General features: G+C 48.6%; 1 protein-coding gene across 3 annotated transcripts in view; it reads left to right on the forward strand.

The window, feature by feature from the left end:
- The window catches only part of SDK1 (sidekick cell adhesion molecule 1), a 965,237-nt gene that overhangs the window by 811,854 nt on the left and 128,096 nt on the right, over window positions 1–25,287 (forward strand). For all 3 annotated transcript variants that reach the window (XM_055346825.2, XM_055346826.2, XM_055346828.2), the window contains 5 exons: window positions 1,538–1,688; window positions 2,285–2,522; window positions 15,409–15,524; window positions 17,468–17,657; window positions 19,974–20,072. In XM_055346825.2, coding sequence (XP_055202800.1) covers window positions 1,538–1,688; window positions 2,285–2,522; window positions 15,409–15,524; window positions 17,468–17,657; window positions 19,974–20,072 — 794 coding nt within the window. The remainder of the gene's footprint in view (window positions 1–1,537; window positions 1,689–2,284; window positions 2,523–15,408; window positions 15,525–17,467; window positions 17,658–19,973; window positions 20,073–25,287) is intronic.

Genomic DNA, 25,287 nt, shown 5'->3' on the forward strand with positions numbered 1-25,287 from the left:
GGTACATTTGGGGAAACCTCTATAGTAAATGTATATGTGCATACTTGGGATATTTTTCTTGTATGTAAATTGAATTCAAATAATTGTTTATGTATGTGTAAAGAAGAGACAGAACTGAAAGCATTCCTGTAGATTTTAGAGAACATTGAACTCCAACCTCATTTTATAGTTAAGGAAACGGAGATCATCTGATTTGCTGTAGGTCTCACAGTTACTCATTGGATGGAATCACAGAGTGTGGTGTGAGCTGATAGAGGCCTCAGTTACCTGACAAAGTTTATTCTGCCAAGGTTGAGGATGCACCCGTGACCCAGCATCAGGAGATCCTGGCAACATGTGCCCAAGGTGGTCAGGGCACAGCTTGCTTTTATACATTTTAGGGAGACATGAGACATCAATCAATATATGCAAGGTGAACATTGGTTCAGTCTGGAAAGGCAGGAAAGCTTGAAGCAAAGGCAGGAAGACTCCAAGCAGGGAGGGGGCTTGCAGGTCACAGATAGGTGAGAGACAAAGGGTCCCATTCTTCTGAGTTTCTGATGAGCCTTTCCAAAGGAGGCCATCAGATCTGCATTGATCTCAGTGAGCAGAGGCATGACTTTGAAGAGAATGAGAAGCAGGTTTGCCCTAACGCAGCTTGCGTTTTCCTTGTAGCTTAGTGATTTGGGGTTCAAGATATTTTCCTTTCACCCCTCATTCTTCTCCTGAACCAACAGAAAAAGACATGCAGAGTGCCGTTGATCATTTAAAAGGCTGGACTTCAAAACTGCCCTTTGGTAGTGACATCCTGACATTCCAATTCTGTCCCATAGCTACTTGCACTTTAACCCCTCGAGGTTATCCTAAACTTGAATCAGGGCAACTGATGACATCAATTTCTGGACACCCAATCCATCCAACTACATTTCACTTGCAAATTTAAAATTGTTCAGTTAGAACTGATGTACCTGTACCTTTCTTTGAAGGCTTTTAGGGGAAAAAGGGCACATATGCAATTTGCATTTTTTTTTTTTTTCTGAGGCAGAGTCTCGCTCTGTCACCCAGGCTGGAGTGCAGTGACACCATCTCAGCTCATGCAACCTCTGCTTCCCTGGTTCAAGCGATTCTCCTGCATCAGCCTCTTGAGTAGCTGGGATTCCAGGCACCCGCCACCCACCACGCCTGGCTAATTTTTGTATTTTTAGTAGAGATGAGATTTCGCCATGTTGGCCAGGCTGATCTGGAACTCTTGACCTCAGGTGATCCCCCGCTGCCTCCTGCCTCAGCCTCCCTAAGTGCTGGGATTTGATCCCCCGCCACCGCCTGCCTTGGCCTCCCTTAGTGCTAGGATTACAGGTGTGAGCCACCACACCTGGCCACAATTTGCACTTTTAATGAAACCAGGTGAAAAGAGGGTGTCCTTGAGCAATAGCCTTTATGATATGAGTAGACACCTATCTGAGCCCTCCCTTGAGAAACAGTCAGCACCTTTGTGGTTTCGTTCTTTTCCTTCTTACCTTTGCTTTGCCGTGACTCTCATCAGTGGTTTTTCCTTTAGATTTCGAATGAAGCAAGTGAACATTGTTGGGCCGAGCCCCTACAGTCAGTCTTCCCGGGTCATCCAGACCCTGCAGGCCCCACCCGACGTGGCTCCAACCAGCGTCACGGTCCGTACTGCCAGTGAGACCAGCCTGCGGCTTCGCTGGGTGGTGAGTGGGGGTGAGAAGGGAGGCGGAGGCGCACGGGTCCTGAGTTAGCCAGGGCACACACTAATCCAGGGCTTAGGAGTTCCTTAGTCACGCCTTTGTCCTAGTCAAAACTAATCTCATCGTCAAACCAAAAAGTATTGCATTTTACAATTAGTGTTGGATCTCAGGCCAGCCCAGGAGATCTGATTAATTAGTAGCATTACTCACTCTCTTCTTGGAACTGAGGAATATTCCTTGGGGCAGGAAAGCTGGTGGTGCCTCACGCCAGAACTCTAAGTCCTTAAGCTAGGTCAACATGGAACCAATACTCAATATTTGTAAGAGAGCCAGCCTGATATTTAATCAGAACGTTTGCCCACAAAATTAAGCCAAAATGTATTAAAAGAAATTATATGCAGCCAAAGTTACTGACAGGGTTTCATTTAATTCACAGAACAAAAGTTTCAGGGAAGACTAAAGTAGATGCTTCTAAGACTATTTCCCCCAGGAACACCTCCTCCCCGGAGTTGGCCTCACAGGACAGGCCCATCCCTTACAACCCGTGAGGGTGGCAGTTCTGAGATGTCAGCTCATCGCGACCCCTCGTTCCTTCCTAGCCCCTGCCGGATTCTCAGTACAACGGGAACCCTGAGTCCGTGGGCTACAGGATTAAGTACTGGCGCTCAGACCTCCAGTCGTCAGCAGTGGCCCAAGTCGTCAGTGACCGGCTGGAGAGAGAATTCACCATCGAGGAGCTGGAGGAGTGGATGGAATACGAGCTGCAGATGCAGGCCTTCAACGCCGTCGGGGCCGGGCCGTGGAGCGAGGTGGTGCGGGGCCGGACGCGGGAGTCAGGTGAGGGGAAGGCGATTCCCATCCTGGAGATACCGCGTTAGAGATGGGGCTGAGTGTCCCTGAGCCTCCAGATCCCAGGCTAGTGGCGTCTCATTGGCCTGTCCCACTTGTGTCTGTCTTGGAGCTTTCCTAATCCTGGATTTGGCCAGACTCGGCAGGAATTTCTGTCTGATTTCATTAGGGCCCCAAGCCATTCATTGGAAACTGGTGATGATTTCCAACAGGGGCTCGACTCACATTACTATTTTCTGAATTAGGGATAATTTTCGCTAACGATGAAAAGCAAGAGTGTGTAAAGTTCCTATGGGGAATCTTTAAAATACAAGGTATTCAGGACCTTCTTGTCACAAATTAATAGAGGTAGTATGTTAAGTAATCTAGCCTGTGGTAATAAATAGGCCTCCAAAAGTTTAATTGCTTGAACATAATAGGAGTTTACTTCTCACTCATATTGTGGTATAAGGTGGGCGTTCCTGTTTGGCGGGTGGCTCTCTTCCACGAGGTGATTCAGGGACCCAGGCTTTACCGTTCTGTGGGACTAATCTCCTTCTGCACCCAGCTGCCAGCAGGGAAAAGAAGGCAAAGAATGGACCTCTTCAGACCTGTTCAGGAGTGGAACGTCACTCTGTTCATCTTCTTGGGGCTCAGTCATGGGGCTCTGCCAGTTGCCAGGAAGAAATGGAGCAGTGTTTTTGGCCAACCTTGAGCAGACCTCTGCTGCACTGTGCTAATGCTGAAAGTGGCTGCCTAATCTTCTAGGCTTTGTGGACTAACTTCCGCTGGCCAACTGTGGATCAGAGGAGCTTTTCTTGCCCCACTCCTTAAATTTTTAGAAACCCAAGGGAAGGACGGCAATTAACGCTCATGAAGGACTCACTGTCACCTGACCCCGGTCCCTTCAGTCTGATCTGAATTAGTGAGGTTCTGGAGAAGGAATGAACCAGCTGCACCTCTGCCCCAGGCTTCTTGGATGAGAGTCACAGCTTGTGCTTGATAGATGGAGGGGCTGTTCATTCTGGACTAACCTAGGCTGTTAGAAATACAACTTAAATTCCTGACCTTTGTCCAGACAGGGGATGAGGAGGAGGTATGAAGGGTTGAGATGGTGAACTGGGTCAGTGGCCAGAGGAAAAGAACAAGACTCCCCCACTCCTTCCCCCAGGGAGCCTAGATCCATTTTGCTTATTGATGTCAAACCCTCTTATTCGCTCTCTTTTGCTTCTCTTCTCTGACTCTCTGCGTTGATGAGAATATTTGGCTCCATTGTTTTTGCTGTCGTAGACATGGCTCTGTTTCCTGGAGACAGCTCCTGAGCCCAGCATGAGTCCTCCTTTCCTTGGGGCTCCCAGGGCACAGAATCGCCCTTGAAGCTGGGGAGTCAGGAGATGGCCAGGGCCTGCCCACAGCTGTTTCCACCCCAGAGTCCTTGGAAATGCCCCGGATCTGCCCTCTCTGCAACCCAGAGCCTCCCTGCTTCTGTCCCTGTACTACAATGCCATGCAAAGAGACAGTTCCCCTGTTGTTGTTTTCAATAGAAAAATTAATTAACTTGCTAGATGCTGGAAACTGCCTTAGGAGACACAGTTGGAACTCAGAGTGACTTTGATGGGAAATGGACAGAAAGATGAGCTAGGAAGCCAAGTGCGTGACGGGTATCAGAGAAAACCTCGCACAGTCAGCAGGAGGAGGCGGAGGACGTGGGGGCACAAGGCCTGTTGGCATGGCTGGAGGTGGCTTTGAAGGGCTGCCATCCTCAGGACAGAGGAGTTTAAAAGGGAGGAAAGCATAGACACTTGGGGGGCCCAGGGCTCCCGGGCCTGGCCTGTCTGCTCTAAAGATGAAGAGGGAAACATAGAAGGTGGTGCCGAGGTAGGAGGGCGGCCTCTGAGGACAGCTGGAGTGAGGACGCAGATCAGCTCCCAGCAATAAGGAAATGGGCCTTGGAGCCCTGGGCGGTGCCGCCCCCTCACCTCTTCCTAATGCTCATCTTATCCGTGCCAGGTGCTGCAATGGGTGCAGGTGTCCCAACACCACCCCTCCACCCTCGAGACAGCCAGGCCGGGGTGAGGAGTCTGCACCCTGGGCTTGGGTCCAGCAGCGCCCAGCACACCGAGGGCACCAGCACGTGCCCAGTGCATCTGCAGGTGCCACCCGCTCTGTGTGCCACAGCGTGGAAGGGCCTGGGAAGCTCTGGATAAAGGCTCCTCTCATCCTTTCTTGCTCGTTCCCCAGGTCCCGCTGGTGACAGGTCTGAACCTGCCGCCGCCCTTGTAGGTTACTGTAATGCACAGTGGGTTGCAACGCACAGAAGCCCCCTGGGTTTCCTCAACGCTGGTCCACTTTCAGCCACCAGCACCAAGCCAAAGCTCCTGTGCCACTTTGTGGCTTTATTTCTTCCTACTCTTCTCAGAGGGCAGGAGGTGAGGGTAGACAGGAGGACTCTTAAGCAGTAGCAGGGAGAAGCAGAACCATGGCCTTGTGGGAATGCTGTTAGGGCGTGGCGTGAACCCTGGAGCCCACCAATGAGAGCCCTGGAAGAGCAGCCGTGGTGACAACCAGTGTGCTTCTGAGAGGACCAGTGTTTCAGGATGGAACTGCCCAAGCAGCAGGGCTGGGCCCAGTGTCCCTTGGCTCTCCTTCAGACTGAAGCTTTCATTACGTTCCAAAGGAAAGGTGGAGACGCACCCACATGCAGCCTGGGATTGTGGTCACGTGGATTTCAAAAATCTCTGTTATCTTCACTGTCTGAATCTTTGTGACAAAGGAGAGAACTTGAGAAGTTCAGAGGGACAGTTCTAAATCCAGTAAAAGGCAGGCCAAGAAAATAGTTTTTCAGAATTAAAACTTCTGCCATAACCAACAAAAACTTATGCATAAAATATAACTTTCTGGGATCTTAAATGTATTGGCCAGGCAGGGTCCTCACACCTGTAATCCCAGCACTTTGGGAAGCTGAGTCTGGAGGATAGCTTGAGTCCAGGAGTTCAAGACCAGCCTAGGCAACATAGTGAGAACCCATCTCTACAAAAAATACAAAAATTAGCCAGGTGTGGTGGCATGCACCTGTAGCCCCAGCTACTTGGGAGGCTGAGGCAAGAAGATGGCTTGGGCCTGGGAGTTTGAGGCTGCACTGAGCTATGATCGCACCACTGCATTCCAGCCTGGCCAACAGAGCAGGTTATTATGCCTCTAAAACATAAGTAAATAAATGGATTCATCAACACACTCATAAGAAAAACAGGGAAATCCTCAGGTGTCAGAGGCATAACAGGAACTAGAAAGAGTTCAGCAGGAAGTGCTGGGCTGGTGCCGCAGCTGCCCTGGGTGGGATAGGACCAGGTTGGATCTTTCCTGGTGGTTTCAGGACCTGGGGTAAGGAGTCTGCACCCTGGTCCTGGGCCCAGCAGTGCCCAGCACACTGTGGGCACCAGCACATATCCAGTGTGTCTGCAGGTGCCACCGGGAACTGTAGATAATCTGAGCAGGCCATGCAGTAACATGAGAGTCAGCTTTGAATCTGTGTAAGGGGAGAGTTAGGGCCTAAACTCCTGCAGTTGAGACACGGCTCTTGAAGGCCTTTCCCTCCTTCCTAGGAGAGGCTGAAACTCTGCCTGCAGAGGTTTGACTGTATGTCTACCTGGACTCTGAGTAGAGAATGAAAAGTCAGTCTGAGCCCTGTGCCCAGCTCAGGACTGGGTTTTGAATTTGCATTATATGGATGGCCCAGGAACTCCCAGAACAGAAATTAATGTAACATTTGGTTCCAGAAACCAAAAGCACAAGCAACTAAAGAAAAAGTAGATACATTAGACCTCATCAGAATGAAAACCTTTATGCTTCAAAGAATGTCATAAAGGAAATGAAAAAAACTCCCCAAATGGAAGAAAATATTTGCAAATTATGTATCTCATGAGGGATTTATATCTAGAATATATAAAGACTTCACAACAAAAAGACAAATGACCCAATTAAAAACTGGGCAAAGGATCGGCATAGACATTCCTCCCAAGGAGATTTACAAATGGCCACCAAGCACATGAAAACATGCTCAACATCATTAACTGTTAGGGAAATGCAAATCTAAGCTGCAATGAGATATCACTTCACACTCCTAAAATAAGATGGCTAAAATAAGAAAAGTTGGACAATAACAGGTATTGGTGGGCATAGAGAAATTGGAATGCTTGTACGTTGCTGGTGGGAATATTAAATGATTCAGAAACGTTGGAAAACAGTTGGCATTCCTCAGGAGGTTGAGCAGGGAGTCACCATACGACAAAGCAACTCTACTCCTAGGTATGTACCCGAGAGAACAGAAAACATATGTCTACACAAAGTCTTGCACATAAATGTTCATAGCAGCTTTATCCATAGTACCCAAAAAGTGGAAACAACCAAAATATCCCTCAGTTGACAAACGGATAAATAAAATGTGGTCTATGCATTCAATGGATGATTCAGCAATAAAAAGGAATGGAATTCTGATACATGCTACAGTGTGGGTGAACCTTGAAAACATTAGGCTAAGTGAAAGAGACCAGGCACAAGAGACCACATATTGTGTGATTCTATTTGTAGGAAACATCTAGAATAGGCAAATCTAGAGAGGCAGAAAGTAAATTCATGGTTTCCTAGACTAAGAGAGAGCATTTGAGAGGAATGGGAAGTGATGGGTGATGGAAACAGAGCTTCTTTTGGGGATGATGAGATGTTCCAAAGTTCATCAAGATGATGGTTACACAACTCTGAATTCACTAAAAAATGTTGAATTGTACAATTTAGGGGAATTGTATGATATATTAATAATCTCACAATAAGGCTTTAAAAAAAGCTCAGCCTTCCTGAGATTAATTTTATACAGATAAAATGTTATTAAAATAAGTATGGGCTGGGGGCTGTGATTCGTACCTATAATCCCAACACTTTGAGAGGCAGAGGCAGGAGGATTACCAGGAGCTTGAGACCAGCCTGGGCAACATAGCAAGACCCCATCTCTACAAAATAAAAATAAAAACTATAGAAAATTAGCCAGGCATGGTAGCACATGCCTGTAGTCCCAGCTACTTGGGAGGCTGAGGCAGGAGAACTGCTTCAGCCCAGGAGGTCAAGCCTGCCATGAACTACGATCACACCCCTGCACTGCAGCCTGGGTGGCAGAGCAAGACCCTGTCTCTAAAAAAAATAATAAGTATGGCTCGTAGATTGTACACTTTGCCTATGGTTGGAAGGCCCAGAAAATCTGTGTATAATATCTTCTTACCCTCAGGGAAAACAGTGATCAACTCTTCCTGAAATAGTTACATATCATACCCCAATAAAGGATTTTACTCTCCTCCAAAAATAAAACAAAAAGAAAATACACAAAAAACTAAGGAACGTGGTTTCAGGCCAGACCATCTGGGCAATCAACAGAAGCAAAAATGATTCCTCTCTGGAGAGATATTGCCAAAGCCAAATTATCCAAAATAAAAAGCCTTTTTAAAGATGAATCACAATTGTCAAGCACACAGGCAATGATTTGCCATGAGTAAAAATGACCAGTTTTAAAAAAAAGAGAGAAAGATAGAGGGCTTCAACTACATTAACATACATACAAGTCTGAGAGAAATATATAATAACTACATTTAAAATTATTAAAGTCTTAGTAAAATAAAGCATTAACATTTTAAGTAAAGATTAAGGTACCATTTCTTAAAGCAGATTTGTTTTTAGAAAAAATAAATGGGACACAGTCATTGAAAATGAAAGCAGTTTAGACACTGCCAAAAAGAGAATTACCAAATTAAAAGCTAGATTTGAGTAAATAACTCTTAAAACAACATAAAGACATAAGATTGAAAATAAAGAGATTAAAAGACATGAAGAACAGAATGAGATCTACCACATAGCTAATAGGACTCGAAAGAGGAAGCAAATGAGAGTTACAAAATACACAGAGATAATAGCCGAGAAATTCATGGAAAGCATTATTTACAAGACTGAAGAAACACCAATCCCGAGTGGAGTAAATAAAACTGAATTCATACCAAGATGTATTTGCTACAACTGTAAAATGCCAAAGAGAAAATCTTAAAAACAATTGGAGTGAAAGGCAGATAATCACAAAGGCAAGACCATTTGACTGAGGTGACTATTCAGGAACAACAGAGGCTAGAAGACAATGGGATAATAATCTTGAAGGAGCTAAAAGCAAATACTGCGAACCTCAAATTTTATACCCAGATAAACTAATCTTCCAGGATTTTATTCAGAAAACAGCACAGTAAATGCTATATAAAAATGAAGATTTGATAATTTTTCAAATAATACTTTTTTTTGAGGTGGAGTCTCACTCTGTCACCTGGGCTGGAGTGCAGTGGCATGATCTTGGCTCACTGCAACCTCTGCCTCCTGGGTGCAAGCGATTCTCCTGCCTTAGCCTCCCAAGTAGCTGGGATTACAGGTGCCCACCACCATGACCAGCTAATTTTGTATTTTTAGTAGAGATGGGGTTTCACCATGTTGGCCAGGCTGGTCTTGAACTCCTGACCTCAAGTGATCTGCCCACCTTGGTTTCCCAAGGTGCTGGGATTACAGGCATAAGCCACCACACCCGGCCAAGAACACTCTTTTAAAAAAAAAAACAAAAAAAACAAAAAAAAAAACCTATGGCAAAACTGCTGATTTGAGACTCTTTTTTTTTTTAAAACAAACATTTCCAGCTGTTGAAAACCTATCTTTATAGTAGTCAAGAGAATGCAGAGGATAATATTTTATGTGTAAATGTATTCCAGGGTTTTTCTTCTGACTTTGTTTTTTTCAGACAATCTTGTATCATCTTTTACACAAGAACCCTGAGGAGATTTTCTCTAGCAATGTTGTTTATTTTTGTAGATGCTGCTGTGTTTTAATTAATATTGAGATATAGATTTTGTATCAAAAGAAGCAAGTGGATTTACCTTTGTCCTAGCTGATTGTAGCATGTATGGTGATACGGTTTGGCTCCGTGTCCCCACCCAAATCTCATCTCAAATTGTAATCTCCACATGTCAAGGGAGGGACCTGGTGGGAGGTGATTGGATCATGGGGGCAATTTCCGCCATGCTGTTCTCATGATAGTGAGTGAGTTCTCACAAGATCTGATGGTTTTATAAGGGGCTCTTCCTCCTTTACTCTCTCTTTTCTCTCCTGCTGGCATGTGAGGAAGTTCCTTGCTTCCCCTTCACCTTCCACCACAACTGTAATCCTGAGGCCTCTCCAACCATGTGTAACTGTGAGTCAATTAAGCCTCTTTCCTTTATAAACTACCCAGTCTTGGGTATTTATTTATCACAGTGTGAAAATGGACTGATACATATGGCTAGAGGGGAATCACATAGAGCCCTTGCAGAATCCACTGTATCAGCCTCACTGTTTTTCTGTTCATAGTTCATGTTCTGTTCACTTGTTCAGAGGATTTTGATCAAGAATAGGAATTGTTCTTGCAACTGAAGCTTTGTTTTGTCAGTTATTACATTCTTTCTTATTTTGAGGGTTATAGCTTATGGAAAGGTATTTTTTAGTTTTTAATTGAATTTGTGTTTAATTAGAAACTTTGTTGCAACACATATTGCTCTGGGAAAAAAAGTTTTGGTTCATGTGTTTCCATCAAAAATTTTATAATTGGGTTATTGATCTTCATTTCAAGATGTGGATGATTCAGATTCTGGACATGTTGAATGCTGGAATAACGAGCTCCCAGGGACCCCTCTTAGACCAGTCTCTCTTCTGGTTGGTGCTGGTGCTCCATTTCTGCCCCTCCTCCCACCTGGGGAATCTCAGGGGCCCAGATGCTGCAGGACTTCAGCTCCCCCTCCTTGTGTTTAGCTCATCAGAACGGAGATTTCACAGCCTTCTTCTCTGGGAATCTCCCCACCTCTGACTGGCAAGGCCCTCCCAGGTGCAGCAGTTTTGACTTTGGGCCTTCCCTGGCCCTACTAACATCTGAAAGTTACCCTCCCCAGCAGAAAACTCGATCCTTTTTTGAGATGGGGGGAGGCAGGGATGAGATGGGGAGGTGAAGGGGTTGCCAGGGCTGAATGGTGAGTGGACCTGATGGAGAGGGAGAAGGATTGGAGAGAGAATAAAACAACTGCCCTTTGTCTGAAATAAGTCTCCCCTCAATGGAAATAGCAGCTCCTGGGAGCTTAGGAATGGCCCAGTGTGCAGGAGTGTTGAAAACACGCAGAGAACACACAGCGGAATGCTCGGAGCCACATTTCAATGAAGTTTACAGTTTTGAAGTGCAGTTTAACAGGTTCTGTGACATCTTATGATATATTATGATATATTCTAAGGATAAATGAGGCCTTAAAAACCAAGAGAGACCACATGAGGAGGAACAGCGAGCTGCATAGTGTGAAATCCTACAGAGGGGAGAGAAAAAATGAAGGAGAAAAGAAGCCATGGAACGGCTTTGTTTTTAATGAAAGGGGAATTCCCAAGAACATCTCAAAACGTAAGATGTCAGGTTGGAAAGGGAGTTGAATCTACTTCAAAATAGATTATGGGTAAGAGGTTTCTTTTTCAATTCTTGAAAACTTTGCAACTCCATGGCAGATCTTGTCCTCGTAGGATTTAAATGCACTGAAATTTCCATCCTGAACTCTGCCATTTTCTTTGCTTTAGTTGCCTCACCTCCCTATCTCCACGTGAGAAGGTCAGCTGTGTTCAAAGCCCGGTTGGTGTCCGAATTGCTGCAATCCCCAGGTTGCCCTCATTCTCCAAGGAGGGGGTTGGCTCTCCAGTAAATACCTGCTCATCCCACCACATCTTAGAAAAACAGCTGTGATTTGTACGTCTATAGGGAGAATTGGGCACTCACAGTTTCCCACAGGAAGCAGTTAAAGATTACAGAAGTGGACCATTTGTGTTGCTATGACAATGGTCTCTCTTTTTGCAGACAGGGACAGAGGTTTTAGAACCTGGTACCAACGTCTTGGGCATACAGTGTTTGGTGTTCTTACCTTATTCTAAATATATTCGGATACGTTGTAGGTTTACGTTTTTTTTTAATGTTAGTGCCCCCTTTAGCTCATAGTTGATTCAAGGTCCCAGTTTATCAAACTTTTGTATAAAATGAGCAGTGTGCAAGCCATTTCCTGGTAACAGCCATGGTGGCATTTAAGACACCCTATGGGAGCAAATAAATGGATGGTATTTCATAGAAGCACTGAGTAACTGAATGAATGACTCTCAACTGACATATTTGGGAAGATTGGACTGGCTGGCATTATCTCCCTCCAAAAATAGAAGGGGGCTCACAGTGGTTTTATAGTGACAGGCATCACTGGGGGTTTTCTATTTTGTGGACACATTCACTGACCTACACCCAGCAGCCGATCTAATGTCCATGCAGGGAAGGTGCTCAGCATGGTAGGGAGAGAAGGGAAGGGAGAGATGCTGCCTCCCAGGGCTCTCAGGATCAGGGAGCATGCCCCTTCCTAGGGGCAGGCATCCCAGGCCATTGCTCTGCAGGTTCCTCTGTGGTTTCGGAGACCCCACAGGGTGTGGTGAGGGTGCAGTGTGGCCACTGACCCGCGTCCTGAGGCTTAGTCATCCTCAGCTGCTGGCCCTGTTAGGCTATGGCCTGCTTTGGGGCTGTCCTTTCTTGCCCCTCCCTTGTCTAGGGAAACACCTGTTTGTGGTGGTGAGGGGAGAAGCTTCCCACACAGCATGAGAACAGCTCTTCTAGGATGCACATGAACCCTGGCATTGTCTTAAAGACTGTGTTCGTGTCATAGCAAAATGCCCCAAACGGGGTGGCTTAAATGACAGAAATGTTTTCTGTTACCATTCTGGAAGGTGGAATCTGAGCTGGAGGTGTTGGCAGGGCCATGATCGCCCTGAAAGCTTGGGAAGGATCTGTCCTGGGCCCCTCTCCAGCATCTGGTGGTTCCGTGGCTCGGACAACCTCTCTCCCATGTCCCCACAGAGTTCTCCCTGTGTGTGTCTGTCTCCTCCCATGGCACTCTCCCTGTTGTGTGTCTGTGGACAAATTCCTTTTTTTATATGGGCACTAGTCATACTGGATCAGGGGCCCACCCTATGCAGTATGACCGCATCTTAACGAGTTACATCTGCAACAACTGTGTCTCCAAATAAGGTCTCCTTCTGAGATACCGGAGGTTAGGATCACAAAATAAGGATTCAGGGGGCACAAGTTCAAGCCATAACAAAGATCAAACTACTGTCGTGTAGAAAATCTTGCAATTAACTGTCATAGGTTGCATTATTGTGCAAGCCCCCCACCATGTTACTTTCTGTCTTCAGACTAACAGTGCTACCCTCTCAGTCTCTGTGTAATGAGGAAGTCTGAATGTCTGAAGGAATAGATGAGTGAATGGATGGATGGATAGGTGATGGGCGATGGGCGAATGGATGGATGGGTGGGTGGATGGACGGATGGATGGATGGATGGATGGATGGGTGGGTAGATGGATGGATGGATGGGTGATGGGTGGATGATTGGATGTATGGATGGATGATAGATGGATGAGTGAATGGATGGATGGGTAAATGGATGGATGAATGAATAGATGGATGGATGGATGGGTAATGGGTGGATGGATGGATGGATGGATGATGGATGGATGGATGAGTGAATGGATGGATGGGTGAATGGATGGACGGAAAGATGGAATGATCGATTTATGGATGGATGGGTGGATGGATGGATGGGTGATGGATGGATGGATGGATGGGTAGATGGATAGATGGATGATGGATGGAGGAATGAATGGATGGATGGGTGATGGATGGATGGGTGATGGATGGATGGATATGTAGATAGATGATGGAGGAATGAATCGATGGATGGGTGAATGGATGGATGAATGAATAGATGGATGGATGGATGGATGGATGGGTGATGGGTGGGTGGGTGGATGGATGGATAGATGGATGGATGATGGATGGATGAGTGAATGGATGAATGGGTGAATGGATGGATGGATCACTGGATGGATTGATTTGTGGATGGATGGATGGATGGATGGATGGAGATGGATGGATGGTTGGATGGATAGATGAGTGGGTCTATGAAAGAGCAGAGGAAGTCCTCACAAGTGTTCCTGCTACAGAGGTGCATGCGTGCATCCTGCTGTTCTTGGAGCCCTAGTAGGGCTTGTGAAGGGGAAGGAAACAGATGCTTCTACTCACCTCTGTGTGCCAGTGCCCTACCAGGCACCTCAGTGTTTGCTTTCATTCTCACTCTAAAGGCTAGGACTTGTCATAGCATCCTCCTTTCACTTTCTTCAAAACAACTAGCTATTGATCACCTGCTGACCAACAAGTGCTGACCACCAGGAGGGGAGAGTGAGAAGACTCTTAAGTAAGGAAGGTAGGCCAGGCTTAGCCTTTCACAAATGGGACAACTGAGGCACAGGTGATCAGAGCAGCATCTCCAGCTCCCACCCTGAGTCCGGCCTTACTCCATCTCTCCAGGCTACTTCCCTGGGTATCCTGGAGACCACCTGAGTTCAAAAGGAGACTTTGCCACCAAACAGTAACCTCCCAGAACCTCCGTTGCTTCATCTGCAGAGTGAACCCCCCCATGGGATATGGTGGACTTGAAGTGTCTCTCCTCCTTTTTCAACCATGGGGGCCCTGAAGTATGGCGGGATCTTCAGGCCCAGCTGAGAGCAACTCCTCCATGCTGTTTATAAACAGTGCCTTCCCTGACTGCTAGGGGCTAGCTCAGGTCCAGGTTTTCCTATCTGAATGGTGTTTGAAGTTTAAATCGGTCCACAAGAAAATTAACAAAGCAAATGGAGATTGTCTAGAATATAATGCGCTTGTTTTTAAAGTTTCACTGCTTTTATACATATTATATCTGAATCAGTGCAAACATATCAAGACAAATTAGTTCAGTGATGTTGTACACAGAAGAGAGATTGCATGAAAGTAAGAAAATGATCTTACATGTGGGCCGGGAGTGGTGGCTCACGCCTGTAATCCCAGCACTTGGGAGGCCGAGGCGGACAAATCACTTGAGGTCAGGCGTTCCAGACCAGCCTGGCCAACATGGTAAAACCCCATCTCTAGTAAAAATTCAAAAATCAGCCAGGCGTGGTGGCGCATGCCTGTAATCCCAGCTACTTGGGAGGCTGAGACAGGAGAATGGCTTGAACCCAGGAGGCGAAGTTGCAGTGAGCCAAGATCGCACCACTGCACTCCAGTCTCAAATAAAGAAAAGAAAATTTTCTTACATGTGTATGGGTCAAGAATGGCATGGCTGGCCTCGGCTGCCCATCTCCTTGTAGAAAAGCATTCATTGAAATGAATGAATGCGATTTTCTCAGCTTTAGTTTTCTGATCGGTAGAAAAGGGGTAACGATACCTACTTCATTGGGATCATTGTGGGATGAGATGCAATTATGTAACTGAAGGCAGTTGGCACAGACAGGCACTGGATAAGCACCTAGTCAACCTACCCTCCCTTCCCCTTCTTTTGTGTAAATCCTCACGCCCCCTTCTCTCTTCAGCCTCTCCTGTCCCTATCACAGAATACCACGTTTAGAGCTGTCAGTGAACTGGCATGTGTCTGAAAGTCAGGATTTCCTATTTGAGATAAAAGTCTGCAGTTTCCACAAGTTAATACAGCAAACAGACCAAGCATCTTTTTTTTCTTGCTGGGTGGACTCAGGTAAAATTGAGCTGCTAAGTACCCAGGATTTATGGAATTTGTTGCTAATATTAAACAGATTTACATGTCCATTATACTCCTGCAGGTTTAATCTGATCACTGCAAAATGCTCAGAATACGTTGCTATTTCAAGGACAACTTGATTATTTGGGTGAAAGCTGGATCTTTATATGTAGACGCTCTAGATTTTGGATGCTAATCTACTTCATTGGTTCTTTGCAGTTCCTTCAGCCGCCCCTGAGAACGTGTCAGCCGAGGCTGTCAGCTCGACCCAGATTTTACTGACATGGGCATCCGTGCCGGAACAGGACCAGAATGGGCTCATACTGGGCTACAAGGTGTGTGATCACGGGATGACCTCCCTTTGCTTAAAGAGTGGGCTGGGGAAATGGGAGCATGTGCTATTCCCCCAAAGCAACGAGCTTCCTCTTCTACAGATCTGCAGCGCCAGCCAGTTTGTGATTTTTATTAAGATATCCAGTTGTCTTATCTAAGCCTCATTGCAGCCTGGGAATTAGGCATCAGTATAACTACAACACAAACACCAAAACAGGGCACCAGAAGAAAAGCACAGCCGGAGTGGAACTGACCTCCGGGCCTGCGCCTGACTCTGCCCTCGCTGGCCTCAGTGCCGCGGGCCAGTTACTGAAGCCCTGTGCTTGTGTCTCCCTGCTTGTAAAACGGGAATAATGATGGTAGCTTTGTCCCAGGGTTGGTGTGAGAATTCAGTGGGTCTTTTACACAGCACGCCTTGCTCATGTGAAGGGCTGGGTGAGGTGGATCGCTGTGTGTGTGTTTCTATGTGTGTCGTCACGGTCCTAGCAATGGCATCCGCTGGCAGGGTTGAATCTGTCCCAGCTTCTCTGGGGAGCCATTTCTGGGTTCCATCTTCCATGCATCCACCCCACCCCTTTAAAACCTCCTTCTGTTCCTCGTTCCATCACTCGGGGCGACAGGCTCTGTCTCCCTATCTGCTCCTTGGCTCAGCAATGCCAAGCATCAGAATGAGCTTTTTTGGACCCGGCCAGCGAGGCCACGCTTGTCTCAGTGCTGCTCCCTGGGTTTTGAGCATGCCTCCTCCACCTTTCCGTACTTCACATCCCTATTCTTTGTTTTCCCCGCCTGCTCTCCCATGTCTTCTCCCTTCCCCGGGCGTTCTAAGTGCGCCCTGCTGGCTCTGTGACACATGGCAGTCCCGTTGAGGGGATTCAGTGACCAAAGCTTCACACCACATTCCTGGGGCCTCGAGAAACGCGCTTGCTGTGCTATTTTCAAACACCTCCCTGCTGATGCTATCCTTTATGGCCTTCCAGGTCCCCGATCTCAGGGAGCAGTTCAGAGAAGGTGGGCATTGAGTGAGGTCTTAGCAGGAGGCCCTGGAGCAGAGCAGCTTGGGGTGGGGTGCCCTGGAGGAGAGCACAGAGGACAGCAGCTTGGGGTGGGATCCCCTGGACTAGAGCAGCTTGGGGTGGGGTCCCCTAGAATAGAGCAGCTTGGGGTGGGGTGCCCTGGAGGAGAGCAGCTTGGGGTGGGGTCCCCTGGAGGAGAGCAGCTTAGGGTTGGGTGCCCTGGAGGAGAGCACCTTGGGGTAGGGTGCACTGGAATAGAGCAGCTTGGGGTGGGGTCCCCTGGAATAGAGCAGATTGGGGTGGAGTCCCCTGGAATAGAGCAGCTTGGGGTTGGGTGCCCTGGAGGAGAGCAGCTTGGGGTTGGGTGCCCTGGAGGAGAGCAGCTTGGGGTGGGGTGCCCTGGAGGAGAGCAGCTTGGGGTGGGGTGCCCTGGAGGAGAGCAGCTTGGGGTGGGGTACCTACAGCATGCACAGCTGCAGATGGCCCAAGGAGGCCAGAGCTCCCGGTCTGTGTGAGGACAGCAGGTCTTCTGGGGCAGGAACCCAGCTTCCATGGCTGGAAAACCCAGGGGGCTGCTGGCTCCTGTGGCAGGAAGCAGTGTGTCTGTGTTCATAATCGAGTCTTTGTTTTAGTGGCTGTGGTTGACATGGCTGCAGTTGGGCCCTCAGATCTTGCAGATTATGACCAGGCAGCAGGCTCGCCAAGCCGTGGGCACTAACTCAAGCTCCCCTGGAGCGCAGTCACTTTACCACCACCTTCCTCCCCAAATGCCAGCATGGACAAATTAGATCCACAAGCCCTGCACACAGCCATCCTCAGGGAGAAAGCACAGTTGGCTGGGCCTTGATTCACGAAGGGGGCCTGCCCCATGCCACGGTGGTCCCTCCTGGCACCCGCCTCCTCGTAACCCTCGTGCTGTGTCGATACCACAGATCCTGTTCCGGGCCAAAGACCTGGATCCCGAGCCCAGGAGCCACATCGTGCGAGGGAACCACACGCAGTCGGCCCTGCTGGCAGGCCTGCGCAAGTTCGTGCTCTACGAGCTCCAGGTGCTGGCGTTCACCCGCATCGGGAACGGGGTCCCCAGCACGCCCCTCATCCTGGAGCGCACCAAAGACGATGGTAGGTCCAGGGTTCGCGCCTTCGGGAGCCTTGCTGCCTCCCAGGTTGGCCTTTCCAATGCAAACAATTTGGATTGTTGTCGCTTTTAACTTAATTTTCAAACCACTTTCTTTTGCAGTTGAGGGAAACAAAACAAAATTGTTTTTCAGTCACTGAGCACTTATATGGCCAATTTCAGCCTGGAGTGGATTTTTACAGCCTAATTATGAACCTGTGCTGAGTTTCCCTCATAACTCTGCCGTGGGCAGTGCTGGGGAGAGGCAGCAGAGGCTGGGGCGGGGCCGAGCTGTGGATGTCAGCTGTGGACACTCCTCTTGGCAGGGGCTCCACACACCTCGTGTAGTGCCCCCTTATCCGGCAACACATCCCAGGACCCCCAGGGAATGCCTGAAACTGCAGATAAGAGGAGACTACTATAGTTTAAAAAATCCACAGTGGACCTCATGCCTTACTTCTCTTGGTACTGCCCCGTCTCACTGTTTGCATTGTGGGAGGTAATTAGAGGTTATAGAAAGCCCCGTGCTGGATGGCCCAGGGTCCCCAGCTCCCAGCTCCCTGAGTTTCTGGACCTGAATCACAAGCACGCCTTGCCAGCTTTGTTTTCATGGAACTCTAAATCATCGGTAAATATGTTTTCCCACTCTGCAGATGTCAAACACGTAAAGGTTAGCGCCTTTACATTTTCATTATTAAACAGACTGTAATGAATACGTCAGGAAGAGAAATGCGGATCTCTCCCACTAAAACACCCACCGTGGGGATCGGAGTGGCTGAAGAAGTGAAACACCTGTAGGTTTTCTTAAGCATCTTTGCTGAGTAACTAAATGAGCCTGAAAGTCCTCTTAACTGCTGAGTGGAAAGCACTCTCTCCACGTTGCTGAGAGAGTGCCACCCCTGATCCTCGCCTCGCCTCAGGGAGAGACGGGAACCCTGCAGAAGGCTTTGTCCATCCTTCCCTGATACAAGGTCTCAGGCTAGAGGGAGATCCAGGAGGGAATGGGAATGTGGATGTTGTTTCCTTGCAAAACTATCTCCTGCTCCAGTGTATTCTATGTTTCCCAGATGAAAGTAAAAAGGGGGGCCTATTAGAAACTGTGTGTAACAGCAGGTCCACCGTCCAGCTCCAGTGTATTCCAGGTTTCCCAAGTGAAAGTAAAAAGGGGCATATTAGAAACTGTGTGTAACAGCAGGCCCACTGCAACTGTTGCCTCCTGAAGCAGGCGCTGGTGAGTCCTGGAATGCCGCTGCTTCCTCTCCCACAGCGCTCCTGTAGACATGCCTTCCTCCTCTGCTTTCCAGCATAATCCCCATAAACAGCCTGGGAGAGGGCTCAGGGGAGCAACGCTACTTAAGACTGAAGTCAGCGTTTGCGTTATCTGTGACTTAGTCCTAGTTGGGAGCCTGTGGCCTCCTTCAGACATTTATTTCACCCCAAAATAGGTGTGTCATAACACACGTTCAGAATTTAAAATACTGTTCCCAGCTTCATAGCTAGGGACAGACGTCAGCGGCCCAGAACGATGAACATACATCCTTTTATTTTCATATTGATTGTTTCATGCCCATTGCCTCTTACCTGGGAATCGGTTATTAATTCCAACAAGAAGCTCTCATACTGGCCACACACTTACTTGCCTGTTCGTTTAAGTAAATGTATTTTATGAGGGCCACGACCCTATTATTCAGCAGTTCCACCACACCTAGCTGCTTTTTGAATTACTGGTGCACCAAACTACACACAAGAATTATTATACGCATTTGTGCACATCAACTCTTAATTATCTAGGATGATGCAGGAGAGAGGTGGCATGCCTACGAGAGAAATGATTGAGGATAAACATGTTATTTCATCAGAAATTGTAACCTCCGTTAGAGTTGGGAGGAACTTCAGGCAGCCTCATCTACCACCTGCTTTGCAGGTGTCAAACCCAGTAAGGGAATCTGAGCTCAGATGAGGGAAATCCTTCCTCTCAACCTGATGTTTGCTCTCAGTCATTTAGTGACTGGTCTACTTGTGTCCTGGTAGGCTGGTTACACTCACACTATTCCTGGCATAGTTCGTGAACCCTGCTTTTGAGTCTTGGAAAGCAGACGGGCAGGGTTTAAAGGGAAGTGTTTGCTCAAGATCCTTAGGGAGCCACACTACCAGTGACGTTCCAAAAGTCATCAGTCCAAAACTTTAGGGGGTTCTAAACCCACGACAGTGTAGCCTTTGGTAGTTACTGCAGCCAGCTGACCCTTGGAATCCTGTGTAACCTGTCACGCACCCAAGGAACATTGTCTTGACATCTGAATCCCTGTGGTTTTTCCCTTCAGCCCCAGGCCCACCAGTGAGGCTCGTGTTCCCCGAAGTGAGACTCACCTCCGTGCGGATTGTGTGGCAACCTCCGGAGGAGCCCAACGGCATCATCCTGGGTAAGGGAGCGGCGGTGGCTGGGCATGGTGGCTCAGGCCTGTCATCCCAGCACCTTGGGAGACCGAGGCAGGTGGATTGCTTGAGCCCAGGAGTTCAAGACCAGCCTGGGCAACATTGTGAGACCCCATCTCTCCAAAGAAAAAATTCAAACTATTAGCCGGGCATGATGGCATGCACCTGTTGGTCCCAGCTACTTGGGAGGCTGAGGTGGGAGGATCGCTTGAGCCCAGGAGGTTGAGGCTGCAGTGAGCCAAGATTGCATCACTGCACTCCAGCCTGAGAGAGAGTGCAAGACCCTATCCCCAAAATAAGAAAAAAAAAGGAGTGATGGTATTTAAAAGGAGAGAAATAACAATCAAGTTGATGTCTTCCGTGTTTGTTAGGTGTTTATGAGGTTAAACAAAAGGCTGTCTCCAGCAGCCTAGCATTTCCTGAACCGAGATGATCATGGGCCTCTTGACTGTTTTCTGAGCTACGTACTAAAGGTTTTTCTTATGGAATGAAATTCACATTTTGTTAACGTGGAATTTCTTCCATTCGTTTGCGGCTCATGGCGATACCGTTTGTAACCGACCTTCCCTTCCTCTCTGAAATATCAGGCTATGTTGATGTGTGTTTGAGAAACAACAGGCTAGTTTTTCAGAGAAGATGCAGACCTAGCCTTGGTTCCCATGTTCCTGGAAACATCTTTCTGCTGCAGCACTTGCACCCAATCCTTGTAAGAAGCCGCTGAGATGACACGCATGCACTGGGTCCCGGGGAACGTGTTCACTTCTGACTTTTCAGCATTACAGCCGGCATACCAACTCTGGTAACACAGATGAAAAGCCTGAATTTTTCCCAGTTCCCCAAAGCACCAAATTCTATTTTAAAACATCCCCAGTTCCTTGACTCATTCACCCTTTCACAGAGACAAAATAAGGACTTTCTCTGTGCAGGTGTCGTACGTACAGTGGGGGGTGAGGAATGAATGAGGTGCGCCTGTCCTCAGGTTGCCCACAGTCCCGTAAGGGAGACACATGTTGAGAGGACAGTGAGATAAGCCATCTGAAAGAGGTTTCATTCAGTGCCTCACACACAGCTCCTTCTGGGTGGGGTCTCTGTGGGTGGAAGTCTCCTTTTGAGAGGGATCTGGAGATAGGTGGCTTCTAAAGCCTCGGAAGAAGGGAAGAGGGCTCTCCACTCAGCCAAGACCGAATGCTTTTAGCCTGTGGGAGCACTGACAGCTCCAAGGCTGGGGATGGAGGCTGGGCCGGGTCTTGAGCTACTGTGAGCTCCCTGCTGTGTCCTGGAGAATGTGGCCCTGAGACCTGGACGTTTTAAACTGGCCTGTTAGAGGCAAGTGCAGCAGCCACAGAACATTGCCCCAGCCCCACGTTAGCTCTCGGGATATTGCCATACCAGACACCCCGATTCGGCTAGCCTGTGTTCTAGGTGATTTACGGTAAAGTTATAAACCCAGACTTACAAACAGGTGGTAAAATTCACCACTTTTGCCTGCATTTGATCTTCGGATTCTAAGACTTGGTTTGAAGAAAGAGTTTCACATCACTAAAAAAAAGTTTGGAGGCCTGTGTTGAACGGCAGCAGGAATTCGTCCAAGGTCTTTGAGTGGGAAAGCTGCGCAATCAGATTTGCCTTTTAGGTAATCACTCCGGCAGTCTGACAAGGGTGGAGGGAAAGTCAGATATTTATTGAGCCCTTGCTTCCCTGAGAGGGGGCCTGGAGCTTCCTAAGTCTCCTGCACAAGGAGGCTGTGACCTATTTTCGCTTTGCCTCTTTCTTTATGTGATTTCTGGAGTTGCTGGACAGAAGTGTTTGGCTTTGAGTACGGCATTTCTCAATCAGGCGGCCTTTGGAATTGCGGGTTCCTGCTACTAAAATCTCAGTTGAGCAGCCACCGTGGAGGTGAGCATTTCAGAGCCTGGCCCGGCGGAGAGGGAGCTACGAGCCACATCTGGTGCCTGCGCGGTGAGCCCAGTCTTGGGGTAGGAAATGGTCTGCCCAGCAGACAGCTGTGGTGAAGAGATTTGCAGGAGCCCCACCCAGGCAGGCCCTAACCTCAGCACAGCACCCAGGCATCAGCCTTTTCTGGAACAAGCAGGGCTAATATCTGAGTACCCGGGAGCTGTCCCCAGCATGCTGTGAAACAAGAAACATTGACAGAGTCACAGGAGTCCACAACAACAGTGTTCCCCGTGAAGAAGCAGGCTCGCCCCAGCCCCACCTCCACCCTGGCAGGGCCCCTGGCTCCCACTGCCGACCTCAGTAGACCCTCCCGGCAAGTCCTCACTCTGTGGTCCACTCACTGTCAGCTTACAGGCTGCCAAGGATCAGTTCTGGAGTGCGAAGGCGTGGGAGCGGTGCAGGAGCAAAGCATGTGCTTCATCTGTGCTTCTCTCTTGCCACAGACGGACGCGTGCTCAGATTCCAGTGCTGTGACTTTGACCCAGGGCGTCCTTGCCCACACGTGGGGAGGCTCTGGCCTCAGCCGGCTCTAGGCCCCGCCCTCTGCCTGACACGCCCACTTCAGGGCATCTGCTGTTTCTGAGGACTCACGCCGATGTCCTCTGTAGCCCCGGGTCCTCACTGCCCCCGCTCCCTGCACGTGTCTACCTGGTGAGGCTTCTCCTCAGCATGCCCGCCGGCATGGCGTGAGGCCCGCTGTCCAGTGAGCCCATCAGCTGGTTTTATCATCTGTCGTTTACTTTCCAGACTGTCTCTGATGTTTCTTTTTCCGATGACAAGAGCACTATAAAATGATAATTGAGGCCACAATGAAATCCCATTTCACATTCGCCAGATTTGGCACCATAAGTAGCTGTGATAATGCCAAGTTTACATGAGGATCTGGAGAAACAAGACCCCTACACCCTTGCCAGGAGCGGGAGTTTGTGCGTCCACTTTGGGGAGTGCTCACCAGGAAAGGTGAGCGCGTTCACACCGCACCCCAGATGCTCTGCACTTCCAGGCCTTCGCCGTAGAGAAATTCTTGCCTGTGTGCACAAGGAGAAATGTACAAGGATGTTCATTACAGATTCACTGAAATAGCAAGAAAGAAGGCAGCTGTCGTCTGCACAAGTCAGATGGCACGAACCTTGGGGCTGCCTGCTTTTCCTTTCCCCTGTGTTTTCAACACTGCATCACTGACAAGTAGGCCGGCAGCCTGGTTAACGTTTTGGACTCAGATCTCAGCCTATGCTTATTAGCTGAGTGAATTTATGCGTGTTAGCATTCCCATGCCTCAGTTTCCCCATCCCTCAAAGGGGAAGCACATTCGTGCCTCCCTCACTGGTTAGAGTTGCACTTAGAACAGTGCCTGCCACATAGTGAGTGCTGAGTAAACGTTAGCTTCCGTTTCACATCGAATATTTCATCGTTTCCCTGGCACCAGAGGAGGCTGGAGGCTCCCTGGACTTGAGAGCTCCTCCTGGATCACTGGGGGCTCAGCCTGGTCCTAGTATTCCCATTGCATGCAGCAGTGGTGTGCTGCCTTGATTTGTCCTCCATAACTCTGGTTGCTGAAGCAGAGGCTTCTTGCCGACAAGAGAAAGAAAACTTAGAAGGATGCTTGGGTTACAGAGTGTTCCTGACGTGCGTCGGGAGGTATGGATCTTGATTTGTGGTCACTGAAAGCCACTGAAGCCCAGGGAAGGAGAAGGATAATCATTTCAATACTTTGAGCACTCCAACCATGCTGAACGCTGCTGAATCACACAGCACCGTGTCTACCTGCGAGGCAGACAACCTCACTGCCGAGCCTCCTCTGTCATGCAGCATTGGGTTGTAATTGTGATGCATGTTGTCCGGGTAACCTGTCACCCATGGGTCATTACAGCCGGCACACCACACGGCGGAGGCTGCAGGAAGACAGGAGGACAATTCCTGCAAATTCAGATGGGTGTTCACAGGGGAGAAAGCAAAACATCTCTTCGTCTGACTCACTTTACATCCAGAGACCTTGAATCAATGTTCCCACTCTGGCAGCTTGGCCTTCTGAGTACATAAACACCTCTGCCGCCCGAGCTTTTGTAATCTATATCAAAACATGTTCTTGCATTTCCAAAAGAGATTAACAGCGTGAACCACGGCAGGCGCCTAGAGGAGAAAACACTTGCTTATTTGCGTAAATATTTTACTGTGGAGTGCTTTTAGCATTTAGAACTTTTCTTTGGGGGGATGGGGTTGGAACCCCCTGAGTACAGACGTCCCTCCCTCACCCACCAGCTGACACCACGTGGCCTTGACTGGTATTACGCTAACGTGATGATGCGTGAGCTCTTCAGACCCACATGGGCCTGCCCTGGCCAGACACGCGGGATCCCGCCCTGCCAGCAGCAGGGCCTAACATTTACCTTTAAGCTTATTACGAAGGGTGTGCGGGAACTCTGCTGAGAATCAGGAGCTCCAGCAAATATGATCCCTGTTGGCAGATTCAGCGTTTTGATCCCCAGCCCTTGGATGGATAAGCTGCAAAACCCACAGGCCACAGCATCTAGGCTCGGCCAGCGTGGGCCTCCTGGGGCGATTCAGTGGCTTGCGGGTTCTCTCACCCACTCGCCCACCAACAGCAGCTGCAGAGAGATCGGCAGCACGTGCCCCTGATGGTCGTGCTTTGGGGTCCTGAGCGCTGGGGCCCCAGTGATGCTCACTGAACAGCAACTCTCAGACAATGCCTTTTGTTTCCCAGGGAAGTGCACAATTTATTAAAGGTTTGCAACTAGCTAGGCACGGTGGCACACACCTGTAATCCCAGCTACTCGGGGCTGAGGCATGAGAATGGCTTGAACCCGGGAGGCGGAGGTTGCAGTGAGCCAAGATCGTGCCACTGCACTCCAGCCTGGGTGACAGAGCAAGACTCTATCTCAAAGATTTTGCAGCCACCTAAAACGTCCGCATAGAAGTCTCCAAATTGCTCTGTGTATAGCTGTGCGGCGTCGGTCTTCACGCTGACCTGGAGCTGAGATGCCTGCAAGGCTTCCAGTATCCAGCCTCAGCTCCTTAGTGCCACCTTCTTGTGTCTCGAGCAGTGGACGGTTCTGGAACTTGTCTCAGGCCCGTGGTGCAGTCCCTTTCTGGATTCTGATTGTCTAAATGCGCAGTGCCGCCTCCGTCTTCCAGGTGTATTCAGAAACCCACTCAGGCCTCTCACTTGATGTTTTTAATCTTCCATTTGGATCAATGTGTCTCGTAGTTGGCCTTGCTCCTTTTAAT

This window comes from Gorilla gorilla, chromosome 6, assembly GCF_029281585.2.
Source record: "Gorilla gorilla gorilla isolate KB3781 chromosome 6, NHGRI_mGorGor1-v2.1_pri, whole genome shotgun sequence".
Lineage (NCBI taxonomy): Eukaryota > Metazoa > Chordata > Mammalia > Primates > Hominidae > Gorilla > Gorilla gorilla.